The 26,020-nt window shown below is 45.3% G+C and overlaps 1 protein-coding gene across 5 annotated transcripts in view; it reads left to right on the forward strand.

Moving 5' to 3' along the window:
- The window catches only part of SLC1A2 (solute carrier family 1 member 2), a 131,156-nt gene that overhangs the window by 61,096 nt on the left and 44,040 nt on the right, over positions 1-26,020 (forward strand). For 4 of the 5 annotated variants that reach the window (XM_036326189.1, XM_036326191.1, XM_036326187.1 and 1 more), the window contains exons 2-5: positions 14,144-14,286; positions 16,068-16,220; positions 18,007-18,257; positions 21,708-21,876. In XM_036326189.1, the coding sequence (XP_036182082.1) occupies positions 14,144-14,286; positions 16,068-16,220; positions 18,007-18,257; positions 21,708-21,876 (716 nt within the window). Of the gene's footprint in view, positions 1-1,973; positions 2,034-14,143; positions 14,287-16,067; positions 16,221-18,006; positions 18,258-21,707; positions 21,877-26,020 lie in introns of those variants that run through there. The other variant, XM_036326192.1, reaches the window with a different exon arrangement.

The following is a 26,020-nucleotide window of genomic DNA, read 5'->3' on the forward strand; positions in this document are numbered from 1 at the left end:
GGAAGAGCAGTTAGGAGGATCAGGCAGGCAGGCAGGTGAGCGGTTAGGAGCCAGGGGTCCCAGATTGTGAGAGGGATGTCCAGCTGCTGGTCATCCCCCAAGGGGTCCAGGATTGGAAAGGGTGCAGGCCAGGCTGAGGGACCCCCCCCCCCGCATGAATTTCATGCACTGGGCCTCTAGTCTTCTCTATAGTTCTCTTTCCCTTTCCTTTTGGAAAGGGAAACTGAGGCTTTCAGGATGAATGTGAGGTGCTGGGCATCATGGAACAACAGAGTGGTAGCACTGGGCTATAACACCAGAGCTTCCATGTTCTTCCCATGAAATGTGTGTGTGTGTGTGTGTGTGTGAGAGAGAGAGAGAGAGAGAGAGAGAGAGAGAGAGAGAGAGAGAGAGAGAGACTGGGGCCTGGGGCACGGGGCATGGAGTCATGCTGGACAGTTCTGTTTTGTATCCCATTCTCTTGAAGTTGCCAAATTTGTCCACCATTGAAAGTCAATTGGGAGCTCAGATCTTCCTGAGGACTTCGAGTGCCTTGGGGACCAGGCTGAGACCAGCCAGGGAAACCAAACTCTGTCCTGCACCTGGCTGTGCCCAGGTGACCCGGAGGCTTTGTGACCCAAACTTTGGACTCTCATGCCACCCTCTCTCCTTTACCTTTGAGCTAGGGCCAACCCCAAATTGCAGGTGCCATGAAACTTATTTACCTGGCATGAGCTGCTTCTCTCTGTTCAGGGAAATGACACGTGAGTAGAGCTCACGTCAGGGTAAATTCTGCAATGGCCTACGTAACAGATTCTCAGAGGGGAAAGCTTAACCAGGAAGCGCAAGGAAATGGGGTTCTGGTCATTAGGAGAGGAAGCCAACAGGGGTTTGTCATTAGGTATTTTGATAATTCCCTCTTATTTTTGGTTCTTGCATTGAAATAGTAATAAACACATGGTAAAACATTCAAGCTCTGCCAAAGATGTACACTGACCAGGGAGTCTCCCTCTCACCTGATGCCCGTGGGCACATTCTCCTCGGAGGCCACCACTATTAACGTGTCCTGTGAACCTTCCAGAAATATTGTCTGTCATCTTTGTAGATACAAATGTAAGTGTGTAGTTTTGTATCTATCTATCTATCTATCTATCTATCTATCTATCTATCTATCTATTATCTAATCATTCATCCATCTATCCACTTATCTATCCATCTATCCTTCCTTTCTTTTGAACTTATGCTTAACTCTTGTGGTTGAAAATTGTTAGAAATTCCTGAATTAATATCTTCCTCTTGGTCTGGTGTGTTGGCACCAGAACACAGAGGGTCTCGCATGTCCCCCAAGATCTTGTGTCATTTAAAATGAGGACTCGTCTTGATTTCAAAGTCCTCCAGCTGGTGATGGTGTCGCATTGAGTGGCATACCACCAGAGCCCTCCCTGAGAGCTCTGTTTCCATATCCTGCCCTATCCTTCTCCTGGAGCCTCTCCATCTCTTCAAAGCAGAATGTAAGAAGATGCCATGTAGGATGGATGGTTCCAGTTAGGTGAGATTTCATGGAATCTGTGTTTCAGCAAAGGCTACCCTAATTTATTTCTTTCTACAGAAGGGGCCTGGCCCACAGTCATGCTCCCTGCATGGAAACTGCCTGTTTACATATGTCGATTGCTGGATGACTGGATGCTCCAATAGAGGGAAGTCAGCTTTTTCCCCAGAAAATTCTTTTCCCAGTTGAGTATGGCAAGAATGGGAGTCTGAAAAGTGGCTATGGAATCACTTTTTCTATAACTTCCTCCAAATTGCCACATGAGAAGCCAATACTCCACTGGGCCTTGTTGTGGGATAGTCACAAGTAGAAAACAGGATGATTCCCCAAAGAAACACCTTCTAGAGAACAGTGATGTGGTTTGGAAGGTTCCCTCTTCCAAGACAGGAAAACCAACTGTTAGTTCTGTTCCTGGTCCTAGATCTTCTGGTTCCTTCACCTCGGAGAGCTCAATGTAGACTGGGTCCTAGCCTCTGCCTCTCACTAGCTATGTGACTTTGGGCAGGTAAGTCTTAGTTTGGAAAGTAACTATGTCTATTTCAAAGGATTGTTTTGTTTCTGTTGCAGGTGATAGAAACCTAACTTAATCTCACTCCGGCTAACAAGAGAAGGTATTGGCGTATTAGCTGAAAAGTCTAGGATAGCATCAGGCATAGTTGGATCCAGAAGCTAAAAATCTTATGTCAGACCTCATTCTTTCCAGGTCATTTCCATGCTGGCTTTCGGCAGCTCTGGACTTGCATCTTAGCAGCTCAGAAACCTCAGCAAAAAAAGAGATTTTCCTTCCCACTATTTCCCATAAAATTCTTAGAACTAATCCCACTCCTGAATATTTGTGGCCATGGGAGTAAGGATCTTGATTTGCCAGGTCTGAGATAGGCAATGGGTCAACTCCACCCAAACCAGAGTCAGAAAGAGAAGTTCTCTGGGAGAAGACAAGAGGCTACAACCAAAAGAGTAGTAAATTGATATTAGGTAAGCAAGAGCAGCAGATGTGCGGAGCAGGGGTCAGCAACTACTCAACTCTCCCTTGTAATGCAAAGGCAACCATAGACAATAGGTAAACAAATGATGGGCCTGGTTGTGTTCTAATAAATCTTTATTTGCAAAAACAGGCAGTGGGCTGGATATAGTTTACTGACCCCATTATAGAATGTTCTCACACATATTCCAGTGACCTCAACAAATGGCATCTAGTCCATTCAGAGCACTTAATAAATGCTGGCTATTTATTATGTATGCTGTAAGTTAGGATAATGACAATGATAACATTGATGATAGTTATAAGAACACTAAGTGGGTAAAGGAGCTATAATGAGTTATGGGGAATAGTAACGTATTCCAGAATTATTTCTTCACTCTTAGAAGAGCTTCCACTCCACTCACTCATAGAGCTGGAAGGAACCACAGAGGTATCCAGTGCCAATGCCTCATTTGACAGGCCAATCTTCAGCACATACGTGGAGTCAGATAATAAAGAATCATTGATTTTTTAGTTTTGGATCCACACTGGGTTGTGTGGCAATTTAGCATTGGTAAGGTTCTTGGCACAGTCGTAAGCCAGTGGAAAGACCTGACTCTGGACCACCGTGTGCTTTGTGACTTGAGAACGCCCTGCTTCTGGGATGACTCAGATGTCTGTTTTACATGAAGCTTACCACACACCTCTCTCTCTGTTTGAAAACAATGAATAAAATAAATAGTTACTCATTGCCTCACTTACTGCCCTCTTTGCACTGTTTCTATTGGCTTAGCATGCTGGCAGCCCTCTAAGCAGCTAGTTTTCAGTTTGGCTGCCAGCTGGTGAAAGGATGCCCCTGACATCCCCCATCAACATGGACAGAGAGAGGCCTGTGGGCACTTTGGTCTACACACAGTGGGTCTACCCTATTGGCCAAGTTCTTCATGACTGGCAAAACCCTCCTGGGTTTTGGTTAACTAGTAGCCCTGCAATGATCCAGGAGGTAAATATTTAGAACCACATCTCTTTAGCTTTTATTATCCACCCCCTGCTGCCAAATTTATTTTATTACTCAGGGTCAATGACAAAATATTTTAATGACTCAAAAACAAGTCATAGATCCCAAGTACTACAAAGAACTCAATAAACAGAATGGAACATTTGGGATTTGGTTTACCATTCCTCTAAGCCAAGAATCAGCAAAGTTTTTTTGTATAGGGTCAGATAGTAAATATTTTAGGCTTTGTGGCCATCTGCTGGGCCATGATTTATTTGCTGACTCCTGTTCTAAGCTCTAGATAGTTAGAAAGAGCAGACCAAAGATGGAGTATTTGAATTGGCTGCGCAGTTACTTGATGTCATCCTTAAAACTTGAGCTTTGGAGTTGGACAGATGTAGGCTTAGCTCTGTGGTTCTGCTGCTTACTGGGTAATTTTTAGGTATGCTAATTCTTTAGGTTTCCTCATCTATAAAATGGGGATAATAATGGTCCCCTTTATAGACTTGTTTTGAGGATCAAGCAAAGAAAGTTACTGCAGAGCTACTATGCTCTCTAAATGGAAGTAGTGTACCCAGTGCTGTTATTGATAATCAAGTCTAATGGGTAAAAGAAACCACGCAATAGTATACAGTTAAGCAACACCCATCTTGTAACTTCCTCTCATTCAGTAAGTTGCCTTTTCATTTTGTTGATGGTTTCCTTTGCTGTGTAAAAGCTTTTTAGTTTGAATTAGTCCCACTTTATTTTTGTATTTGTTGCTTTTGCTTTTGGTGTCAGATTTTTTAAAATCACCACCAACACATGTCAAGGAGCTTACTACCTGTTTTCTCCTAGGAGTTTTCAAGTATCAGTTCTTTAATACTGTTCAAGTCTTTAATACGTTTTGAGTTAATTTTTTGTATTTGGTGTAAGATAGCGGTCCAGTTTTATTCTTTTGCATGTGGCTGTCTAGTTTTCCCAAACACCATTTGTTGAAGAGACTGTCCTTTTCCAATTGTATATCCTTGCCTCCTTTGGTATAGATTAATTGATCATACAGGTATCGATTTATTTCTGCATTCTCTATTCTGTTTTATTTATCTTTATATTTGTTTTTATGCCAATACCATACTGTTTTGATCACTACAGCTTTGTAGTATAGTTTGACCAGTAACTCGTCTTCACCATCATCTTCTATGAGGAAAAATTGAGCCTGTGTCATATTTGCTTTGCATTATTGCTAAGACCCTAGTGCTGAAGTGTGACCGACCATCTTCCTTTCTCCAGAAAATGAGGCCTCACATCATTCAGTGAAAAATCTCAAATGAAAAATCCTTTTCTGAACATTTTCTTCAACCACAGAGTTAAGTTAAATGATCTGTTCCAGATCAAGAGCATCAACATGGCCTGAGATCCAGGGGCGAGGGGAGACTACAGGCCATAGGAGCTCTGGGACCTCGGCTAATTAGTTCCCGGTGACTTCATCCCGCTGCCCTTGATTTTGCATCTCCTGTTGCTATGGCTGAAGTTGGAAAGAATTTGGCGTAAAGCCACCTATATGCGCAACATCCTGGGGGGATATAATTTTTAATAACTTAGTTTTATAAGTTTTTCTGAAGAATTATGAGCTATGAGGTTGAGGTTGGTCTATGATGCCATAACTAAAGGAACATCTAAGGATTATATATTATCTTTTAAAAAAATATATTTATTGATTTCAGAGAGGAGGGGAGAGAGAGAGAGATAGAAACATCAATGATAAGTTCCAGGATCTTGCAGCTGCCATATCATGGTGAGAAAGGATTGGACTTTCAATAGAGGCAGACCCGGGTGTGATTCTCACCTCTGCCTTTTCCTAGCTATTTGACAACAGATAAAAGACTTAATCTTGTTTCTTCATCTGTAAAATGACTAGTGATCACTCCTCACATTGTATAAAATATCTTCCTTAAGAGATCCTGGAAGGAACTGCTGTCCAGCCTGACCCCACAGGCTGGAGTCCAAATTACCAAATCTGCATGCCAGCCCCCCACTGTAGGCTTGTTTAAAAAAAAAAAAAGGCTGAGGTCACTCTCAGCATTTAGCACATGCTGAGTCATTACTCTGGAGAGTTCTAATCCGCAGGTTACTGATAATAAGGAGATGTGCTGAGAAGACAATGAAAACCTACTCCACCCTCTGTCATCTGCTAGCCAGTCATTGATTATTCCTCATGCGCCACCTCTACCTTCTATCAAGGAAGGTGAGATCCCAGGTCACTTGCTTTTATGTTTTCACACTTGTCCCTTGGGAAACTTTGCTCAAAGTTGTAAACTATGTGCATCTTTACTAACGATGTGTTTCACTCTGTTGAACCATACAATACCTACTTTATAGCCTGGCAAAAAATATATATTTGCTCTTTTGGGGGGATTTTATTTAGGAAAAGGAAAGCCCCCATCTGTACAATGGTGAAACTAAATGAGACAGGGACTTACTGCTAGCTCAAAAGGAGCCAGGCAGCTATGGACATCTTGCCTGGGTTTCTGCTGGTGCCTAAAGGTACTGCAGCTAATTAAGCCACTTGGTCCACATCCTAACGACTCCCCTGTCTGGGGGACTGACTGGGAAGGCTCATTTTGGGATGCTTCATGGTTGTTTTCCTGTATCCTTACCAGTTTCCCCTGAAGGCCTCATTAGCTGAGCTCAGGTTGGTTCATGGCTGCATCTTCCCATGAGCGCCGGGGCCACCAAGCCTTGGACAGGGCAACTGGAGCAAAGCCACCAGCAGGGAACGACCAGTCCCGTGTGGTGCTGACCCGCACCTTCCTGCCAACCACTGGTTTTTCTCATGCAGGTGTTTGTGCTTTTGCTCTCATTTCTCGCTTCTTTTCAGATTTCCTAATCTTTCCAAACACTACCCCCTAAAACAGAGTATCACACAGAACCTGTAACTATAACATATTTTAAAATCGATTTGCCTACTCAGTCTTTTACTCATTCAACATATAATAATTGAGCACCTACCATATGCAAGGAGCCATGCTGGCTGTGGGGGAGATAGAGTCAAATAAATCAATATCTTGCCCTCAAAGAGTTTATGTTCTAGTGGGGAAAAGACAAGTAAATTGTGATAAATACCTTGAAAGAGGTCAGCCCAGGTAGAAATACCCTGAGAGAGGTAAGCACAGATAAGCACAGGGAACCTGCAGGAGGGTACAAAGCAAACTTGGGAGTCAACAAAGACTTCCCAAGGGAAGTGGCACTTGAATTGGGTTTCGAAGAAGAAATAGAAGTTAGACTAAGAACTTGATTGGAGGAGAGGTGGGGAGGATGTGTTAGCTGGAGGAGACCGTTTGCTTCAAGGCACACTGGAACTGGGGCCAAGTTCTCTGTGGCTCAAACACAGAGCGCATGCCAATGAATCTCCCCCAGTTTGTTGGAGCTGTGTGAAGTTTTCAAATGCATTTTCATGTTCTTCCATGAACCAGAGGCGGCTAGCAATTACTTCAGAATCGGCATGCCTACGGGGACTGGGCTGGCCAGTGTGTGCCTTGGCCATGGTGTAATCTTTATTTTTAGAAGAGGTCCCCAATTTGGGATGATCAAACGCCCCGCCCCAGTCTTTCACTCAGGCCTAGAGGTTTGCTGTTCCTTGGTGTCTTATTTCTGCTTTGGTGGTGAGCCTTTCCTTTCTGGAAATGGGCAAACCCGTTGGGTTGAGGCCAGCTTAGGTCTCTACCCTGGGGAGGATTTCACAAAAGTCCGGAGGTGTTATACTTAAGGCTGCACTCCTTAAGTATGTTCCATGAGAGGTTCTCCAGTCATTCCACAGTGTGGAAGCTTACAGCATTGGGAACTTCCCAGGCCCTGATCCACATGGGCCATCTGGGACTTTCTTTTTGTAAAAAGCACAAGCATCATTTGTTGCCAAAGTGATCTACTAAAACACAACTGTAAATAAACTGTCTTAAAGGTGGTTTTGCACCATTTTAGTCATTGAAGACAAGGAAACTAAAAGTGAGTATCAGTTATGTTAAATACTGCCCCTGCTTTCATAAGTATTATCTTATTTAAGCTCTATAATGACCCAGTGAGTTGGGTATTATTGTCCAAGAGAGCAAATAAATGCCTTGTCCCAGCCACAGCTGGAAAACAGAGATTTTTAACCAAGGATCCTTTGGTCATGTAATTATGTAATTGTATTCCACTAAACTGTTTTCTGGAAGCTGCTAATCAGAGCTGGTGTTTTCACTTCTGTTCCTGGGCAAAACGAATGCTATTGTTATTGATCCCTTTACAATTTTATCTTCTGCTTCTTCCTCCTTCCCCTTATGTGAGGACACCCAAAGGCCCCAACTGGCTCCATAGTGCCATTCATCTCACCAGTTTGGGTCCCTTGACCTGGAAAGTGATATGGAGAAAAGATTCCTTTCCCTCACATTTTCATCTTGGATGTTTCTGTGAGTACTACCTCTCCAGTTCCAAGGAGTTGACTATGAACGAGATGGATGGCCTTTTGATGACTTAGTGGTGACTTAGCTGGTCCCAATCCTATTTCACCTGTTCAACTATATTCTCGTGGTATTGACCTGCCCATCTTAGAAATCTAGACTGATAATTGATCAAGCATGGATGAGGGTTAAGAAGATACCTATGTATGAATTGTGTACTGAATTTGACCCCTAACTCAGCTTCAGTAGTGCTAGAAAATTATGCTTTTGTAGCAGAGATAGGAAAGGGGGAGGTGAAGGCAAAGAAATGGTTATTATTGTTGCTTTGTCTCTTGTCTCTAAGTCCCCCGTCTGCCTTTCGCGGGGAAGCTCCTGATGCCATGACTGGGCTGTGACCTTGTGGTTGAGGCAATGATTTGTCTCATGGTAAATTCTAAGCTTATTCAGTCCTGGATATACTAGAATAGAATGGAGGCTTTATCTCTGGAACTAAAGCCTATTAATAACCCCCTTCCCCCCGAGAATTAGAGAATCACAGAAATTAACAACATTAAAGAATTTCTAATCCAACCCTCTCCTTTTAAAGATTAAAAGCCTAGCACCTAAGAGAATAAAAATCAACCAAAATTGATACCTGAACCCTATTGGTACATTCTTACAGTAAGAGTGTGTTTTTACCATTTCGTAGCCCTTACTCTTCTGTCTGTTGACTATGCTCAAGGCATTTTACATCCATTTTATACTTATGCTATTTCCGACACAACCAGTTAGCAGCAGCCCTGGACTCAGACCCCACCCCCTACCCCCCAACACACACACAGACTTTCAGTGTCATGTTGACCACTAGTTCCGATCCCATCATGACTAGGGACAACTATGAACCGTGCTCTTTAGCTGGACCATCCGCCATTCAGGAAGAAGCTATAGGAAAGATGGATCATTTGTGAAGTCCGGAGTTCACTGGCAGGACCTTTCCCGAACATGTTCTTGTGATCAGGAAATGGACACAGTGGCTAAAAATGAACAGAAGAAGGAACTAAAGGCGATTGGAAGGTTTTGAACCTTTAGGTTTCCTTCTCAGGGTCTATGAGACACAGTTGTGTCAGAGAGAGATTCTGACTTCTTGGTCAGTGAACATCCTTCACATCAACCAGGTCCTGTAGGACCCAGCAAGGGTGGAGGGACAGGAGGGCTGTTGGAAATGCCCAGCTGTTTTGGAGATCCAGTCCTTTTTGCAGCAAAGATGGCATTCTTTAGGGAGCTGGGAAAATCCCAGATGTGGTCTGTCACAGCTGTAATCACCCCTTCATGGTGTCCAGTGTTCAGAGCTGACACCACTGGTATTTCCAGCATTGTTTTTCAAACACTCCAGATATCTTAGGGGAAAGCCCCTTCAACAAACATGATTTTTGTTCTCGAGGGTCTGACCTAGTATTCCTCACTAGAGCAATTTCTGGACATTGTCTCCTGTTGTCTTGGACTTGGGTAGCCGAGGACCAATGGGTGATGCTTGTCACAGACCTCACATCCTTCACGCAAAAACACACCAGTTGCTTTTAGGCTCCTTGGGAAATGTTCTGTTAGCACCACACTGAACCGTGAAGGAGAAAAAAGAATCTGGTGCCAGATAAGAGGATGCTGAAGTGTGCAGGCTGGAGATCTGAGTCTGCCACCACATCTAATGAGCCTATTATTAGAGGCTCTTGGCAGAGCCTGGAAATCGAATGCTAATACAAAGCAGGTTCTGAGAATAGTTTAAAACTTAGCAGCAGCCCCATGATATATTCCTTTTTGAGTCACACACACACACGAATACTTCCAGCTTGTCCTTGAAGGAGGACCCGTGAATTTGCGTAAGAAAGAACAACAGAGCAGCCACTGCAAAATTAACAGCTGTTTAAATCTTTTAATGGAGAAGTTATGGCTGAAGGAAATTATAGGCTCATTGTTCAAGTTTCTAATTATCCAAACAACTGTCTCGTCACATGGCCTTACTTTGCCGGGCAATGGAGAGAGATCTGACAGTGCCGGGTTACAGAAACTTCCACTGCTTAGGAATTGCATTGCAAAATCTTCCATCCAGAGGACACTCAAATGGAAACAGAGGTGGTGCACGGTGTTGGGACACATCAGGCTCAGTGAATTTGGTCTAACCAAACCACCCCTGGGCTTGCCAGGTTCTTAGTGTTGGAATCTGTCTGCACAGGCACAGGAAGGGAGTATTCATAAGGGGTAAGTGTGCTCACTTGAAATAATTATGTGTTTACCCAGTGGACTTACACCGTCCAGCTCCTGCCCTTTCTGCTCACCGCCAGGGAAGCAAACTGCAGGCCACTGTGACCTCAGACCCCTGCCTGTATGTCCAGCTCTCCCCTCCCTGGGACTGGTTTTCTTCCTCTGGGAGCTGGGAGAGTCGTTGAAAGCCCATCATATTGATGGTGGTAATAGGGCCCGGCATGACTAATTTGTCACTCATTTGAGTCAGTGCTCAAAACCAGCACATGGACACCAGGAGTCACATCTGGTGGGAGCTTTGGGCTCTAGTTTGAATGTACTACAGATTTCCAAACTGTGTGTATCGCATGTATTTGCTAAGCTCTGGACACATTGCACAGTTAACTAGGAGACCTCTCACTCGCTCCAGGTTTCTGTTCAGATGCTTCCTTATCCTCAATGCCTTCCTTGGCCCCTGATGCCGGAACCTCCGCCTTCCCCCCACAGGTCCTCCCCTCCCAGCAGTCTCCACTTGACATGCATTTATCCGTGTATTTGTTCTTCCAAAGCATACACCCCGTGAGAGCAAGGGCTTTGTTTTGTTGATTTGCGATATCCTGGGCTCCTAGAACAGCTTGGGGCCTGTAATATGTGCCCTGTGGAAATTTGTGGAACAAAGGCAAGAAGGTACGAGGCTCGCTGCGGTGGTAGCTCAGTCTCCCGCAGAAGAGCCTCTCTCCAGGGAGAGCAAGGTGTCCTTCATAGCTGCTTCCCGGGTCTTATTTGCTTTGAGCAAACATTTATCAAGCACTTGGTACCAGGTGTTAAAGATCACAGTCCTGTCCTCCCAGAGTTCACAGCTTGGTGGAGGATGTAGGCATTTAAATCCAATCCATGCTCTAAGATTCAACTCGGCATCAGCTGCTCCTGGAGACCATTCTAGAACACTCTTCCTCTTCTCTACAGCTAGGTTAGGTACTGTTCTTACCATTTTCCGTAGCATCCTGGGCAGACCTTTATCGTGGCCCATATGTGAAGCAGACCAGTAATGTGCAATGCACTTTCTGTCTCTCCTTAAGAGCAAGATTGCCCCTTACTCATTACCGAGTAGAGTGTCTGACGCAGGGTACGCAATAAATACCATTATCCTTCTTATTGCCATTGTTGCTATGCATATTCACTAACCAGCAATCAAATAGCTCTCTGTGTGTGTAATCTCATTTTAAAAACTATATCTGTTCTTCTGAAAATATATAAGGCTTAGATGCATCTTTATATTGTGTTATATAATGTTATGTGGCATTATATTTTATCACCTTCCCTAGTTCAGGGGCTCTGGGGATGCAGTGATCACTTAGACTGGTATCGAACCTTTCCAGAGAGTTCTCAGGGGGCTCCCTGTGTCCCCAGATGCAAGCTGGAGCCTTGATGTACTTTAAAAATTATATTTCTATTTGCAGAAGTTAGGAGCTCTGATCGGCCTGGAGCAGTTGTTTAACTCTCTCAATAAATACTTGTGGGTTTTAGCATTTTGATGTTGCCACTTTGATGTGGCTGTTTTGATTTGGGGCTTCGGGGACATTTTGTCATGGCCTAAGAAACATGCCATTAAACACGCAACAGTTTTGTGCAGCTAAGAGCTGTGTGCAACAGGCATCCAACCACATTGCTGGGTTGGGTGTGTATGTTAACCTAACATGTGCGTGTTTTCAATTTGACATGGCCGTTTTGATGCTTGACACTCTCATTGCATCAGATGGATCTCGCCAGAATGTTTGCTTTAAGTACCTATTGGTCTTACTTCAGTACCAACCATGTGCCTGATTCTAGCTGCAAAGGCAGGAGGGATTCCATGGAAGCAGAAGGCGGGATGACACCCTCGAGGAGCTCACAGGGTTTAACCAAGGGCTGGCTAATGGAATAGTCACCATTTCCGAACACATATGACCGCTATTCTTTGTTGCCAATTTTCTGGTTTAGAGCTTCAGATTACTGGCTGGAAAAATGTTTAAATGTATTAAAAGATCCCAATGCAAACATCAAAATATGGTCTAGCCACATTGAAAAGACCATTTTGATCATTTCCCCCTGCTGTGTTGTAACAAGAACTTTCCTGTGTGTTTCACTGGATGCTGAGAGGAAGTGGTATTTTTGCTCTCTGCTCAGAAAGGACCTCATCTGCTTGCTGTGAGCAGCCGTGTCCTATTTTCTTCTTTAAATGGTCTGAGTGATCATTAGCACACACATATGTTAGAAAGTCAGAGGTTGCGCAAAAACTAACTAAATGAGTAGAAAATTAGGGCATTAAGGGAACAGTAAGAAGCTTATATTTTGACTAATAATTTCATCTGGGTATTCTACCAGACCATGCGACATTATTCCAAATTACAAAGCATTTTGTTAGCAAATATATTAAGCAGCCTGTCATGTAAAAGTAAGTGTATAGTTATATTTGGGTCCCTGGCCTTAGCTCTGACTAGAAGCTCGGTGTGATGTCTTATTGGAATGGTTGTGCACCTGGGTAGATCCCTGAGTTAAATGTCACCGTTGTCATGAACTTCAGTAGTGTTATGTGTCTCTTCTTCATATTCTCTGGAGAGAGGAGCCACCTGGGTCACGTGCCAGGCCTCTGCCATACACAGTCATGTTTGTTCCCACAAGGTTGGCAGCAAGCCCTTGTTTCTACACACCGCACAGCTAGCAGATAATGGAGTCCGGATCTGGAACCCAGGTTCTGTGATGGTAAAACCCATGCTATCTCCATTAGAACCAGTGATTGCAAGGCTCTGTCATGTACCCAAAGACTTCAGCCTGTCTTTCTAGGTGTTAAAGACTCTTTTTTCTTTTATCAAATGATGGCGATTGCAAGATGGCAGCCAACAAAAGTGTCCCAAGTTGTCAAAGCAAAAAATGTGGCCTCTGTATCTCAATTTTCAAGCTTAAATCTCATTGGCCTGGGAAATGACAGAGCTGGGGGAAGAGGCAGCATGCGCGTTCTCCTGGCAAGGGCTCCATTGCAGACTCCAGCACAGCCTGGGCTCACTGGTGTTTATCTGGAAAAGGGCTGGGCTGCATCAAGGGACGAAGGTGATCACATGCTTCTTCTGACCACACTTCTTTGCCATTGAGTGGTATTGACTCTTGGACAGCTTAGCAGAGCCCTGGTCATTTGAATGATCTTTTAAAAACCAATAAGGATTAAATTTTTAAAAAACTGGATAAGCCATCTTTTCGGAAAGAGAGACAAAACTTGGACTACCATCACGGATGACTTCTCTGTGTCTGGGATGGGAAGGCTTGAGCTCAGAGGCATTTTAATTTAGCGAGACTTAGGCTGTGCCTCTATGCACTTTGGAGCTTCAGGTTTTAGAGCTCATCCCTTCTGCCCAGCAGTCTCTAACCGTGGCCTTCACTTCTGTGTTCCTGCCAATGACATATCTGGGTTTGATCTCCATTTCTTTTAGCCTGTGACCCTAGGCAAGTGACTTTCTGTCAAATGGGACAGGGACACTTGCCTCTGAGAGTTACAGGGTGGGCAGTTCTTAGAAAACCCTCATCTTGCCCTGGCCGGTGTGGCTCAGTTGGTTGGGCATTGTCCCACGCACCAAAAGGTTGCTGGTTGGATTCCCCATCAGGGCACATGTCTGGGTTACGGGCTCAATCCCTGCTAGGGGGCATGCAGGAGGCAGCCAATTGATGTTATACTCTCACATCGATGTTTCTCTCTCTCCCTCTCTCTTTCTCTCTCTCTCTTCTGGCCTTTCTTTTCTTTGCTGTGATGATCCAAGGTAATAGGGACAAAAGCACCTGACAGGTAGCTATTCGGTGGGACCTAGTGTCCTGGTTATTGGTGAACTGGAATTCAGGGTACTCTGAGTTGCTTCCTTTGTTTTTATTTTCTTGCCAATGTTTCCAGATTCCCAGGTGTGCCTGGGGGAGGCCGTTACTCCTACTCCTAGCTGTGCCCCTCTGACGGGATAAGGGAGGTGCCCAGCGGTCCCTAACCACAGCCTTCATTTCTGTTGTAGTGCCAACAACATGCCCAAGCAGGTCGAAGTGCGGATGCCCCACAGCCACCTCAGCTCGGAGGAGCTGCCCAAGCACCGGAACCTGGGGCTGCGGCTGTGCAGCAAGCTGGGGAAGAACCTGCTGCTCACTCTGACGGTGCTGGGTAGGTGGCAGGCGCCTCCCCACCGGCCCCTCTTCTCTGGCTCTCCTGGCTCCGTGGGGAAGCTGGTTCCTGCAGCCAGCCCTCCGACTGTTCTGCAAAGGCCCCGTTTGCCCAGGCCTCAGTGGTGTCACCGTCCCCCTCACCTGCCCTAACCACGTGTTCGCTCTTAGGGAGCCTAGTGGTCCTCAGATCTCAGTGTGCCCAGACACTGCCCCTGAGAGTGGCGGCATGCAGGTCCCCAGGGACACCTACTTGGGGAGACTTGGCCTTGGGCCACCTGGAGTAAGTCCTGGGCTCTGTATCTTAACAAACCAGGATTCCAAAGCAGGTGGTCAGTGAACTGCATTGAGAGAAATACCCACATCAAGACAAAGGCGACCACTAAGACGGCATCCAAAACCTAACCTTCTCCAGACATTTCACTGACTTACGTTAGTTCAGCACATTAGCTAACGAGGCCGGCATGGGGAAGGCTTGTCTGATGCTTCAATCTGCTTCTGGTCTGTCTCAAAAGACTTATTCCCCTGCTTCAGGCCTCAGCCACGCCGTAGTTGTTTTTTCATGTGTGACTGTTCATATCATTTTGGCCTTAGGTTTTCAACCAGGGTTTATTGAAAATGTGGTAAATTGCAGTTTCTTGTAATGACAACCACACCATTTCCTTTCCTGATCCCTCCCTTGTTCTTCAGCTCTCGCTTAGGCAGCACACAGAAGCAATGAACAGCTCACCTCTCCACCCCCACACACAGACGCACACCCTTCATTCCATGGCTCCTGCTTTGAGTCAGTCATCTTGGGTGGGAGTTTGCCATAGCTCAGTTCACTCAATAAAAGGAAACCGCAGGCCTGGTAGGGTTTTCCAAGGGTTACCCTCCACAGAAACACAAGTCATTCATCATAGGTCTTGAAGAAGTACAGTTTTCACCTGGAGAAGAAGCAAAGATCAGGCTTTGGGCCATGTCCCTCCCTCTGCATGCCAGGGGTTAACACGATTGGCCAAAGATCCTGGGACTCCCTTCCTCACTCCCAGCCTGTGGTGCTATGACCCGAATGGTGGTTGGCACAAGGACTGTTTATGTTGGCTGCCTGTCTGAAGAGATCTGAAGCTCTTCTTGTGGAATCCCTGAATATGCAAAACGAAAGGCTCCTGCCAGCATCTCTGCCCCAATTGTTTCCTCCCAGATACCTTTTTAGAGACCCTCCTTGATCTCCCATAAGAGCAGCAAGTCCAATGATTACATAAGAGGCTATAGAAGTCAAGGACAAAAGTCTCGAGGGTAAGCCACGGGGAAATTATTGGAAATTAAAGGAATTAGAAGGAAAAAGGAAACATCAGTCAATTAAATGCTCCTTTTACCAGGTATCCAGTTAAAAAAGGAAAGAAATACATTAAAACCCCATGCCATGTGGCCAGGCCTGGGCTGAAAGAAGCAATATCTGGCACTTGGATTGTTTCTACTGACAATCTCTGACTCTACATGTGGATGCTGGCCTCAAAAATGTTGGAGTCCAGTTGCCATGACATACTTCCCATAAAGCCTTGAGAACGCTCTCCTTGACTCTCCCAGAACTGCCTTTTAGAATAGCTGGAGATACAAAATATTCTCCTACTAATCAGCATCTGCTTCACTTATCTAGTGGTATTTTTGTTGCATGCTATTCATCATCTGATAATAGAGAAGTATGAGAAAGGTGAATGTCACTGAAACAAGTTCTTGAAGCTATTTATTTGACTAGAGTAAAAAACAATAATAAATCCAGATTTCCCCCCTTCCTTATAGGTGTCATCCTGGGGGCAGTATGTGGAGGGCTTCTTCGCTTGGCATCTCCTATCCACCCTGATGTGGTTATGTTAATAGCGTTCCCAGGGGATATACTCATGAGGATGCTAAAAATGCTCATTCTCCCTCTAATCATCTCCAGTTTAATCACAGGTAAGTCCTTCTCTGGTGCCTGGCCAAGTGGGTCCTACTCTTGCTTTGGCTTTTGGGTTGACCATTGAATATCAATTTACTTAAAGGGATTAATGTGATCATCTAAGTCATTTCACTTTAGAGCCTTTGTTTTTCTGTCTCTAAAATGGGGACAATCAGCCCTAAAATAAGTTTGCCGTCTATTGGTCAGTCCATCCATCTGTCCAGCAACAAATGATTAAAAAAATAGCCTTATGTTAAAAATGATGGCATCTGTAGTGCTTTCAATTTTTAATGTATACTTTTCTCATTTTCTAGATTATAGTTTGTTCAGAAACTGATAAAGGTAATAAATAGGAAAGGAAACATTTCTTTACCACTTAATTGTGTGTAGAGGGAAACAAGTATTAAAATAAATGAAATACTAGATATAAAAGCTGTTTGACTTTTTCAGAAGAAAGTTACCCTTATGTATATCATGGTCACTTGTTTTGGCTGAAAAAATTATGAAAGAATCTTTTTCTCTCCATGAACTTATACGGGTACTCTCCTTCTTACCAAATGATATTCCTAGAACAGCACATATATTGTTATAGTTTAGAGACTAAGTGCTGAGTGAAGGGTGAGACTGGGCTTTGGTCTATATTTAGGTGCCAACAGGCTGGGTGGCCTTAAGAGAGTCATCCCTCTGGACTGTCCACCTTGTGAAGAAAGTGGGGCTCTGGTCAGTCCAAGAGATTCCGAGGCTAAGCCAGGCTGTTCTACGGTCTCATAGCTGGTCGACCAGTGAGCCCCGTAACTGGAAATGCTGGGATTGGGTTTCCAGAAAATCTTATCATTTCATTCAGCCCAGATTGAGTGAAGCTGTGCTTTCACCTTAAATGCTCCTTTCCAAAACAGACAAAATGTTCTCCATGCCTGTTTAACAGATTGTATGCTGGCCAACCTGGTGAGGATATCTAGCTTCCATTAACTAGAATTAGACTGTAGGTTGTAAGGAGAAGTGGGTCATAGGTGGGTCGGCTTAATCCAAAAAAGTTAATATCAATGACTTCCTCCCCACTCCAAAAATGGGTGCACTCTCTCTGTGTCGTAAAAGCAGGAACTGAAACTGAGAAGTAGAAAAACTAAAGAAACAACTGGAAAATACCCATGAAGGCTGGAATTTTTGTGACTGGCTGGGATTTCCTCCAACAATCACAGAGCCAAGCCCAGTAGAGATGAAGCACCCCTCTTTTTGGGGTGGCTTATGCATGTGTCCTTCAATCCCTACACAAGGTCAAGACTGGAAGAGGGCTGTGCTACATCAGTATTCCGGCTCCATTTCAATGACCAGTAACATAGCAAAAAATGTTGAGGCTTGACATAGGGCTACCAGCTTCCTATTTTCCCACGTGAGGACATTAAAAGCAACAACAAAGAAAGCAAGTCAAAAACTAGCATGCACCAGCACCATGCCTTCGTACAAGAAAGGGTATTTTGACACCAAATCAGTGGGAAGGACATCATCTCAGAATTAAAACTCGAATTGATTCAACTTGAACTCCACATTGCAGATGAATAAAAAGTAGTCACCAGCCAGTGTTTACACTCTGGACCAGAAGTCTCTAGCTCTCCCCAGTTCTGTCAAACACATCCTTGCAAAACGGAATTGCAAACTGTGGGGTTGACCAGCTAGCTAGTAGAGAGAGGTTTAACTTAGCATCGATGCATTTGAATAATAGGAAGCCAAGTTCTAGGTATGCAGAGATGGGTAGTTATCAGAAACATCACAAAATTAATCCTTCTGGGTTTCTTTCCAAACCAGGGTTGTCAGGCCTGGATGCTAAAGCCAGTGGGCGCCTGGGCACGAGAGCCATGGTGTATTACATGTCCACCACCATCATCGCCGCGGTCCTGGGCGTCATCTTGGTCTTGGCTATCCACCCAGGGAACCCCAAACTTAAGAAGCAGCTGGGGCCTGGGAAGAAGAACGACGAAGTATCCAGCCTGGATGCCTTTCTGGACCTTATTCGAAATCTCTTCCCGGAAAATCTTGTCCAAGCCTGTTTTCAACAGGTAACGCCCAAGTTCTGATGTTCTCGCCTCTCCACAAGCCCAGTTACACAGGTGCAAACTGAGAATCTGTTTTAATGAATCAAATCTGGAGAGTGATTTCCTTAGCATTTGATTATCTCTGTTTTAGGGGTGTGTGAGGTGATCTGGGGCAGGATTTGGGGCTTGGAGTCACGTGGATTTTTTAACCTCCCTGCCCCCCCCCCCTTTTTTTTAACCTCACAGTACCACTTCTCTTTTTTTTTTCCTTTCTTTCTTTTTTGTTCCCGCCTCTGCATCATCCAAGGGCACATTTTTATCACCTTTTCCCACAACCCTCTAGAGTTCCCACTGGTTCTTGATCTTGGCAGTATAGCCAACCCACATGCGGTGTGTTTAAAAAATGCATATGCTTAACGGAATCAAAACCTGGGAATGGGGTATTTTTTAAACTGTAGAAGTAACACATGAGAATTGTGAAAAGTTTAAATTGTATAGATATAAATAAAGTAAAAATTCAAGTCTTCCCTTCCCTTCCATAGAGCTACTCATGTTGAGTTTGTGTATGTATGTGTAAAATGCATGTTTGTATAATTTTTTTAAATTAATCCTCACCAATGACATTTTCCCATTGATTTTTAGAGAGCATGGGAAGGAGGGAGAGGGAGAGGGAGAGAGAGAGACAGAGAAAGAAACATCTATGTGAGAGAGACACATCGATTGGTTACCTCCCTCACCCACCCCGGACAGGGTGGGAAATGAGTCTGCAACCCAGGTACATGCCCTTAACCTTGGCCAGAAATCAAATCTAAGACCCTTCGGTTCGTGGGCCGATGCTCTGTTATTGAGCCACACTGGCCAGGGCTAATGTTTAAAATTTAATTCCACCCAAGTGCTACTGCATTATATATATTGCTTTTGCCTTTTCATTTAAACATGTTTTAGCATTCTCTATCTCCCTCTTTCTCCCCCCCCCCCACCTGCTCCCTTTTGTCATGATTGCATAGTATTTCTGAAGGATAAATTCCTAGAAATGAAAATGCCCTGCCAAAGAGTTTTATATTTTGAATTTGCTGGGTGTTGCAAAACGGCCCTCCGCAAGTTTGCAGCGACGTATACTTCTACCAACGGCCAATAGGCACATCTATTTTTAAAACTGTGATTCTTAAAAACAGATGATTCTGCTGAGTGGGACCACTGAAATAGCTGCCTGGTGCCCACTCACCAGCCTGCTGTCTGGCCCCAAGGCCAGTTCAGGCTGGAATACACTGCAGTTCCCATCAGCTCCAGTGGAAACTAAACTAGAAGCAAGAAGCTTCCTCCAGCCATTTCCAGGGAATCACAGAAGAATGGCCTTAGGAAATAGGTCACTCAGAGGAAAAGCCCGTATTCCCAGCTGCCCCCAAAATGCAATTGCCAACCACTGCTGAGCCTCCATTACTCTGGGTTGGGAGAGGTCCTCCAACTCCCAATGTCACTTTGGTGCCACTTATAACAAGGAGCTATGCTAACAGGAGCCATTCCAGGCTGGGAAGCAGGATGGGGAGCGGATGGAAACAGGCTAAGGAAGGGGTGCTTACTGGCACTCTGTCTGTGTAATGTGCTCAGCCAGCTGCTTAGAAGATGAAATCACTTGCTTTGAACTCAAGCCTTGTTGCTTTAGTATCTCAGGATAGGTCTGCAGTTGGCTCCTGTGGTCCTTTTGTTCCTGGGAGCATGGCTCTGTTGGTCATGGATGCTCATGGAGTTCTGTCTTTTTTTTTTTTTTTTTTTTAATGCTTTTATTGATTTCAGAGAGGAAGGGAGAGGGAAAGATAGAAACATCAATGATAGAGAATCATTGATCGGCAGTCTCCTGCGTACCTCCTCCTGGGGATTCAAACCCACAACCTGGGCATGTGCCCTGACCGGGAATTGAACCATGACCTTCTGGTTCATAGGTCGATACTCAACCACTGAGCCACACCAGCTGGGCAATCCTGAGTTCTCTCTTCATGCCAACACTGCCCAGACCAAGAGGCCTACACCTACCTGTTCCCCACATCACACCCTCAGCCTGGGCTTCCTCCCTCCCTGAGCAAGAGCATGTGGCCAGGCTGGCGGAGAGCACCCTGTGCCTGGTTCTCTCCTCTTTCAGATCAATGCTCAGACAAGCATTGCCTAGCCTTGGGTCCAGCTGCAGCAGGGTTGGGCCATAGAGTTTGTCATGTAGCACATGTGGTGGAAAGAACTCAGTGGTGGTCAGGCCATCTGAGTTCAAGCCCCAGCTTTGCCAATAACTCTCTGATGTCAGACAAGTCACTTGAGTTCTCCATGCTTCCTTTTCCATATCTATTCGGGGTTCAGCCATCTGTTGCCTTCTACATGCCGGTGCTGACATTCTAGGACCCTCATGAGTTCTATTTTAATGCTCCCGGCAGTAGTGTTTCTCTGGGCTCAGATGTGGGTTTTCACAGCACTGGCACCTTTAAAAATAGGACGGCTGCCACAGACATCGAGGAATAGCATGAGAGGTTCTTGGGAGGCCATTTGCACAGAGATGCTTGGGGACACCGAGAAAGGCTTGGCATCACTAGCTAGAAGGAGCAGATGTCTCCCCACCTTACATCTGGATCTGAAATACAAGCCAACACCCCTGCCGCGGTGGCTGCTGGCGGCTGGCACATCTGGCACCCAGATGGAGATCCCAGCAGAGCCTGGCCCTGGGCGGACCCACACGAGTTGGTCTGTGCAGACTTTGTCCCATGGGAGCCAGGCAGGAAGGAGCTAAACAGGCAGATCACATGGTGCTGGTCTACCTTCCCCCAAGACCCTGCCCTCCTCTTCTCGACCAGGTTCCCTCTTGAGGGACTGGGAGGGTCAACCAACAGGGCCTCACAGTTATGAAGAATGTCCGTGTGGGACATTTGACCTTGTGCTGAGGGACAGAGCTACAATCACCAGAATAAAAGAGGCAGACTTCCCCCCGCCCCCCCCCCCCCCGCGCCCACAGACACACACTTGAAGCTCATGTCCCATCACTAAAGCCTTCTGTCTGTAGCATGGTACCAGTGCGTGTTATAAGCCCTGTAATTATCATGTAATGAGGACAGTTGTATCTCACCATCCTATATAATAAAGAGCTAATATGCTAATTAGACCAAACAGCCTAATGACCTTCCGGATGTCCTTCTGGGCGACCTTCCAGAAGAAGCCAGGACTGCGAGGGCCGGCCAAGGCTACAAGGGGCTGCAAGGACCGAGCCCCCTGCATGAATTTCGTGCATCGGGCCTCTAGTATGTGTATAAAAAAACAAAACAAAACTCTGTTAAACACAAATATAAAATGTTCCCTAATTTTCATAACCTTGTTTTGGTACTTCCTAATTGTTTTTTAACCTAACGGGGAGCTTAAAAAACACATAAGCAGCCAGGCTTCTGGTAACCTTTTAGACCAAGCCTCATCCCTCTGTGTTTCTCTCTTTCACTCCGTTAGATTCAAACGGTGACGAAGAAAGTCCTGGAGGCGCCTGAGTCCGAAGAGGAGAGCAATGTCACCACCTCTGTCGTCTCCCTGCTGACCCAGACTGCGACAGAGGCACCAGAGGAAATGAAGGTGGTTATCAAGAAGGGTCTGGAGTTCAAGGACGGCATGAATGTCTTAGGTAGGCAACCTGGTATTCATCTCCCTGGGGAAGGCATGCCTGCCTCAGAGACAATGCCCAGCCTCTTCTGCATCTCAGCAGCCCAGCAGCCCTCACTCCCTCCGCAGGAAGCCAATGACTCTGCTGTCCGCTAGGTGGAGCCGGAGGGTGGTTGGAGGACCACTGGGGCTGAGAGCGGAGGGATTAGGAAGAGGGAGGTGGGCAGCCGCAGTACCAGGAGGGGGCATGATGAGTAGAGGTCAGGGATGGGGAAAGACACAGGATAAACACGCACTGGACTCGATCCCTGACTTCCTGCGTGGTGTGGGCAAGTCACTTCCTCTGACTCTCCATTTCATGCAGTTACACATCCAATTCTTTCATTTCTTAAGCATTTTTGTTTGAGTTGCCCCTGTATATCAGTACCGTGCTAGGCATGGGGGATGTCCCACCCCAGCTCTCACAGTCTATAAACAAATGTAGTGCTATCAGGAATACAAAGTGTTGGTGTCAATAGAAGTTTATCAAAAGGAGACTATCTTGTTTAACTTTCTGGAATTCTAATGAGCCCTTTCCCCTAGCCTGGAGCCTTCTTCGTATTCCATCCTAGAGGTTCTTGGGTTCTGTAGTTGGACAGATTGGGTTTGGGTCCCTTATGGACCACTCACTGGTTGCCTGACCATAGGCAGTTGCCTCGCTTCTCAAGCTTCATTGGTAAAGTGGGTATGGGATGGGCATTTCCCTTGCAGATCATTATGAAGGTTCAATGAGATTGTGCATGTAGAACACAATTGTACGTGCCACGGGCTTCATCCATGTGCGCTACCATCATTATTAAAGGTGAGCTGAGGAACCAATTCGATAAGGAAACACCCTCCACAGAGGAGAGAGTTCCCTATAATGTGAGTGACTCCAGTTTGCTCACTTACTCCCCCGGGGTCCCTACCTAATCCCCATCCACTATTAGAATGGCATCTCCAAGACAAGAAAGAGGGACATTGGCCACAAACTGGGGAAAATGGGGAATCTGGGTGGAGGAAGTATGTTGATCCATGCAAGCAAGACTTCTAAGGATTCGAGGGAGAGTTGTTTAGGGAGCGCTCAGTGGTCCTTCCACTTGGCCATCTAGGAGATTGAATATCATCGTCTCTTTAGTGGGCCTGTCAGATAAAATAAAGAATGCCCAGTTAAATGTGAATTTCAGATAAACAACAAATATTTTTTTTTAGTGAATGGCCCAAATATTACATGGGACATACTGATATTTTTTTTAAAAATTATTTTTTGCCTTGGCCAGTGTGGCTCAGTTGGTTGAATGTTGTCCCATGGACCAGAAGGTCGTTGTATATCCCCAGTCAGGGCACATGCCTAGGTTGCTGACTCAATCCCCAGTAGGGGGCGTGCAGGAGGCAGTGGGTCAATGTTTCTCTCTCCCTCTCCCTCTCCCTTCCTCTCTCTCTAAAATCAATTAATTTTTTTTTTTAAGTATCGTTGATCTGAAATTCAAATTTTAACTAGGTAACCTGTTTGTTTATTTTAAATTTGATAACCCTACTCCTGTTTATCCAGAATGGTCTGAAGAGGTGGGGGGAGAAGAGGTGGGATTGTCCAGCTACTGAAAATCAGAAATGTCAGTAGGGATTTTTTTTCTTTTCCTTTTTTTTTCTTTTTTCTTTTTTTTTTTTTTTTTGCCTGGCAGGAAGCAGGTTGGGTAAGTGTTTAGTAAGTGGGACTGAGGGTGGTGATAAGCTGACTTGGTTGCCAGGCAATGGAAGATAAACAAACACTGTTGACATCAGTGTGAGAAAAAGGAGGAAGGAGAGAAGAGAGAGTGGAAGAGTCCTCTGAGAAGGAGGGTTTGCAAATGTCCTCAGCATCCACCCCTGAGTAGCTCCTGTCTCCCACTGCCCAGATAGCTGTGACTATGTCAGGACCTTCCCAACTACCCTTGCTTTCCCCAACCCAGTGGTCAACATGGCTCCACAGTCTTCCTGGAGGAAGTTGAAGCCATGAGTAATTCCAGGGCTTTGGAGTGAATCATTCAGGAAACTTTCAAGGTCTTTTCCAGAGTCTCGGTGGATTCTGGGAAGTCACGCAACCTTTGACTACTGGGGAGTTTCAACACAACTCACTACTCTCTCAATCTCAGTGACCAAGTCTGAAAGAGCTCTGTTCAAGTGAAATACCACTGTTCCAGAGTGAGTCCAGTGAGTCAGTGTTTCCAGAGGGAAATAACGAGCTGGACAGGGCTTTCGACTGCCCTTCGAGGCTCTGGAAAGCCAAGGGCCGTTAGGCTGCTGAGAAACTTCCCATTTACAAATCACGGCTGAAATAACGGTTCTTTCCATGTTTTCCAAAGATGGAGATGGTGAATTTCTTTGTGTTTTGTTTTTGGCTTTGGAAAGTCCCAAGGATCAAGCATTGCAATAAATAAAGATAAAACCCTGGCTCTGGCCTCACACTTTTTAAAAGATTCATTTCTTTCCCAGAAAACCTCCAGGGCACTTCTGGGCTGCACACGAATCCCAACTGCTTAAATGGCCTGTGGGAGAATGCTCCTTTAATCCAGTGCCTTAGGCTGCTCGGCCACGCCACGGCCCACTGATCGCTCCTTTACACAGCCCTCTCTCGTACTCATGGATACGGCCAGTTTCTGCTGACGCTGCAAGGGGAACTTTTTAATTCCAGTTCTTTGGGACTTTGAGATCTTGCTCATTTTCTCTTAAATTTTCCAAATGAGATTAACCAAGTAATAGTAGCTGCTGCTCCCGGCCAGAATGTTCAGATTGCATGCACCTCACAAACTCCTCTCCATGGGCTCAAGAGAAGGGCCTGGGGGTAGCCTGGATTCGATCTCATACATTGCCGCTGAGTTAGGCCACCCTCTCCTGGATCTAATTCTCATTGAGCCGTTGCCTTCATGGCCAGTAACTCCCTTGTAAGTCACTTTGTCAATCTTCTTGGCCAAGAGCTGAAAAGGGCAAATACTAAATGTGGAGGATTAACAACCTGAGTGCAAGTACTGGGTTCTTTTTGCTGAAGACAGAGAGGTTCCAGTGAAGGGCAGCTGAGTAATCTGGCTTGATATGTGCTTGGTTGGGGTGGTAAGTGGACTTGGTGACTAGGGAAAAGGTGAAATCAGAGTTTCAGAGAAAGAATTCCTCTCTAAGGATCAGATGGTCGGATTATATTACAATTTCCCTGATAAAGCTCAAGACTTTATCAATAACTGGACACCATAGGAAACTGGCTCTCAGAGGGAGGGACTGGAAATTAGGCCTGCCAAACTGGCACAGGTTAGGGGTGGGGAAGAGGGAGAAGAGAGAGGGGAGAGAGGCTGGCCCATACTGCAGATCAGAGAGGAAAGTCAGATGGGCAGCAAGATCCTGTAGCCAAGGGTACAGCAACATTGATTTATAGTCCTTGCAAGTTGTCAGAATGGAGCCCCAAGAGGAGCAATACTGGGCCAGGAGGGGGATTGGTGGGCACATGGTGATTGGCAATCAGAAATCCAGACAGTCCCCAGGCAATCATGGGAACGTTTGTTAGCCATGTAGTGCACCCCATCCCAGGGCGATCTGAGTGAGACTTCAGGCCAGACAGGCGGTTGGTGAGAAGAAAAAAGCCAGGCCTTAAAGGAACTAGTTTATAGGGTAGGTTCCTAGCACTAAAAACTCAGGCACAGGGAATGAGGCAAAAACTAACACAGAGATAAGACCCAAGGTTGAGTGTAGGAGTTGGTCCAGGCCTTACTGCAATTAGATGCTTACATTAAGAGATGGGGATGGAGCTCCTCAAATCCTCTAGTGGGGGTGTTAAGATTGACGCCAGACTCTGAAGTGGGGCTGGACTTAGATGTAAGTCAACTGATATCAAGTGAAGGGAGAAGCGCTGAGGGGCTAGGAAGTAACAAAGTCTAAATTCTGTCTTTAAGATCCGGGAAAAAATACAATTTTAAAAAGCATTCTTTATCATTTTGACCATGAAAAAAAATTATGATGAATTAATAACTAACAGCTTAAACCCAACAAACTAGGCCAGTTGGGGTTTCCCAACTGTTTTGGATTTCTCTTTGCTTTCCATCTGATTTCTCAACATTCCTCTTCCTTCTTACGTTAGGCAGTAGCTGTAGAAAAGTAATGTTTTGTTTAGGATTTTCCTAGAG

The sequence above is a fragment of the Myotis myotis genome, unplaced genomic scaffold (genome assembly GCF_014108235.1).
Source record: "Myotis myotis isolate mMyoMyo1 unplaced genomic scaffold, mMyoMyo1.p scaffold_m19_p_10, whole genome shotgun sequence".
Classification (NCBI taxonomy): domain Eukaryota; kingdom Metazoa; phylum Chordata; class Mammalia; order Chiroptera; family Vespertilionidae; genus Myotis; species Myotis myotis.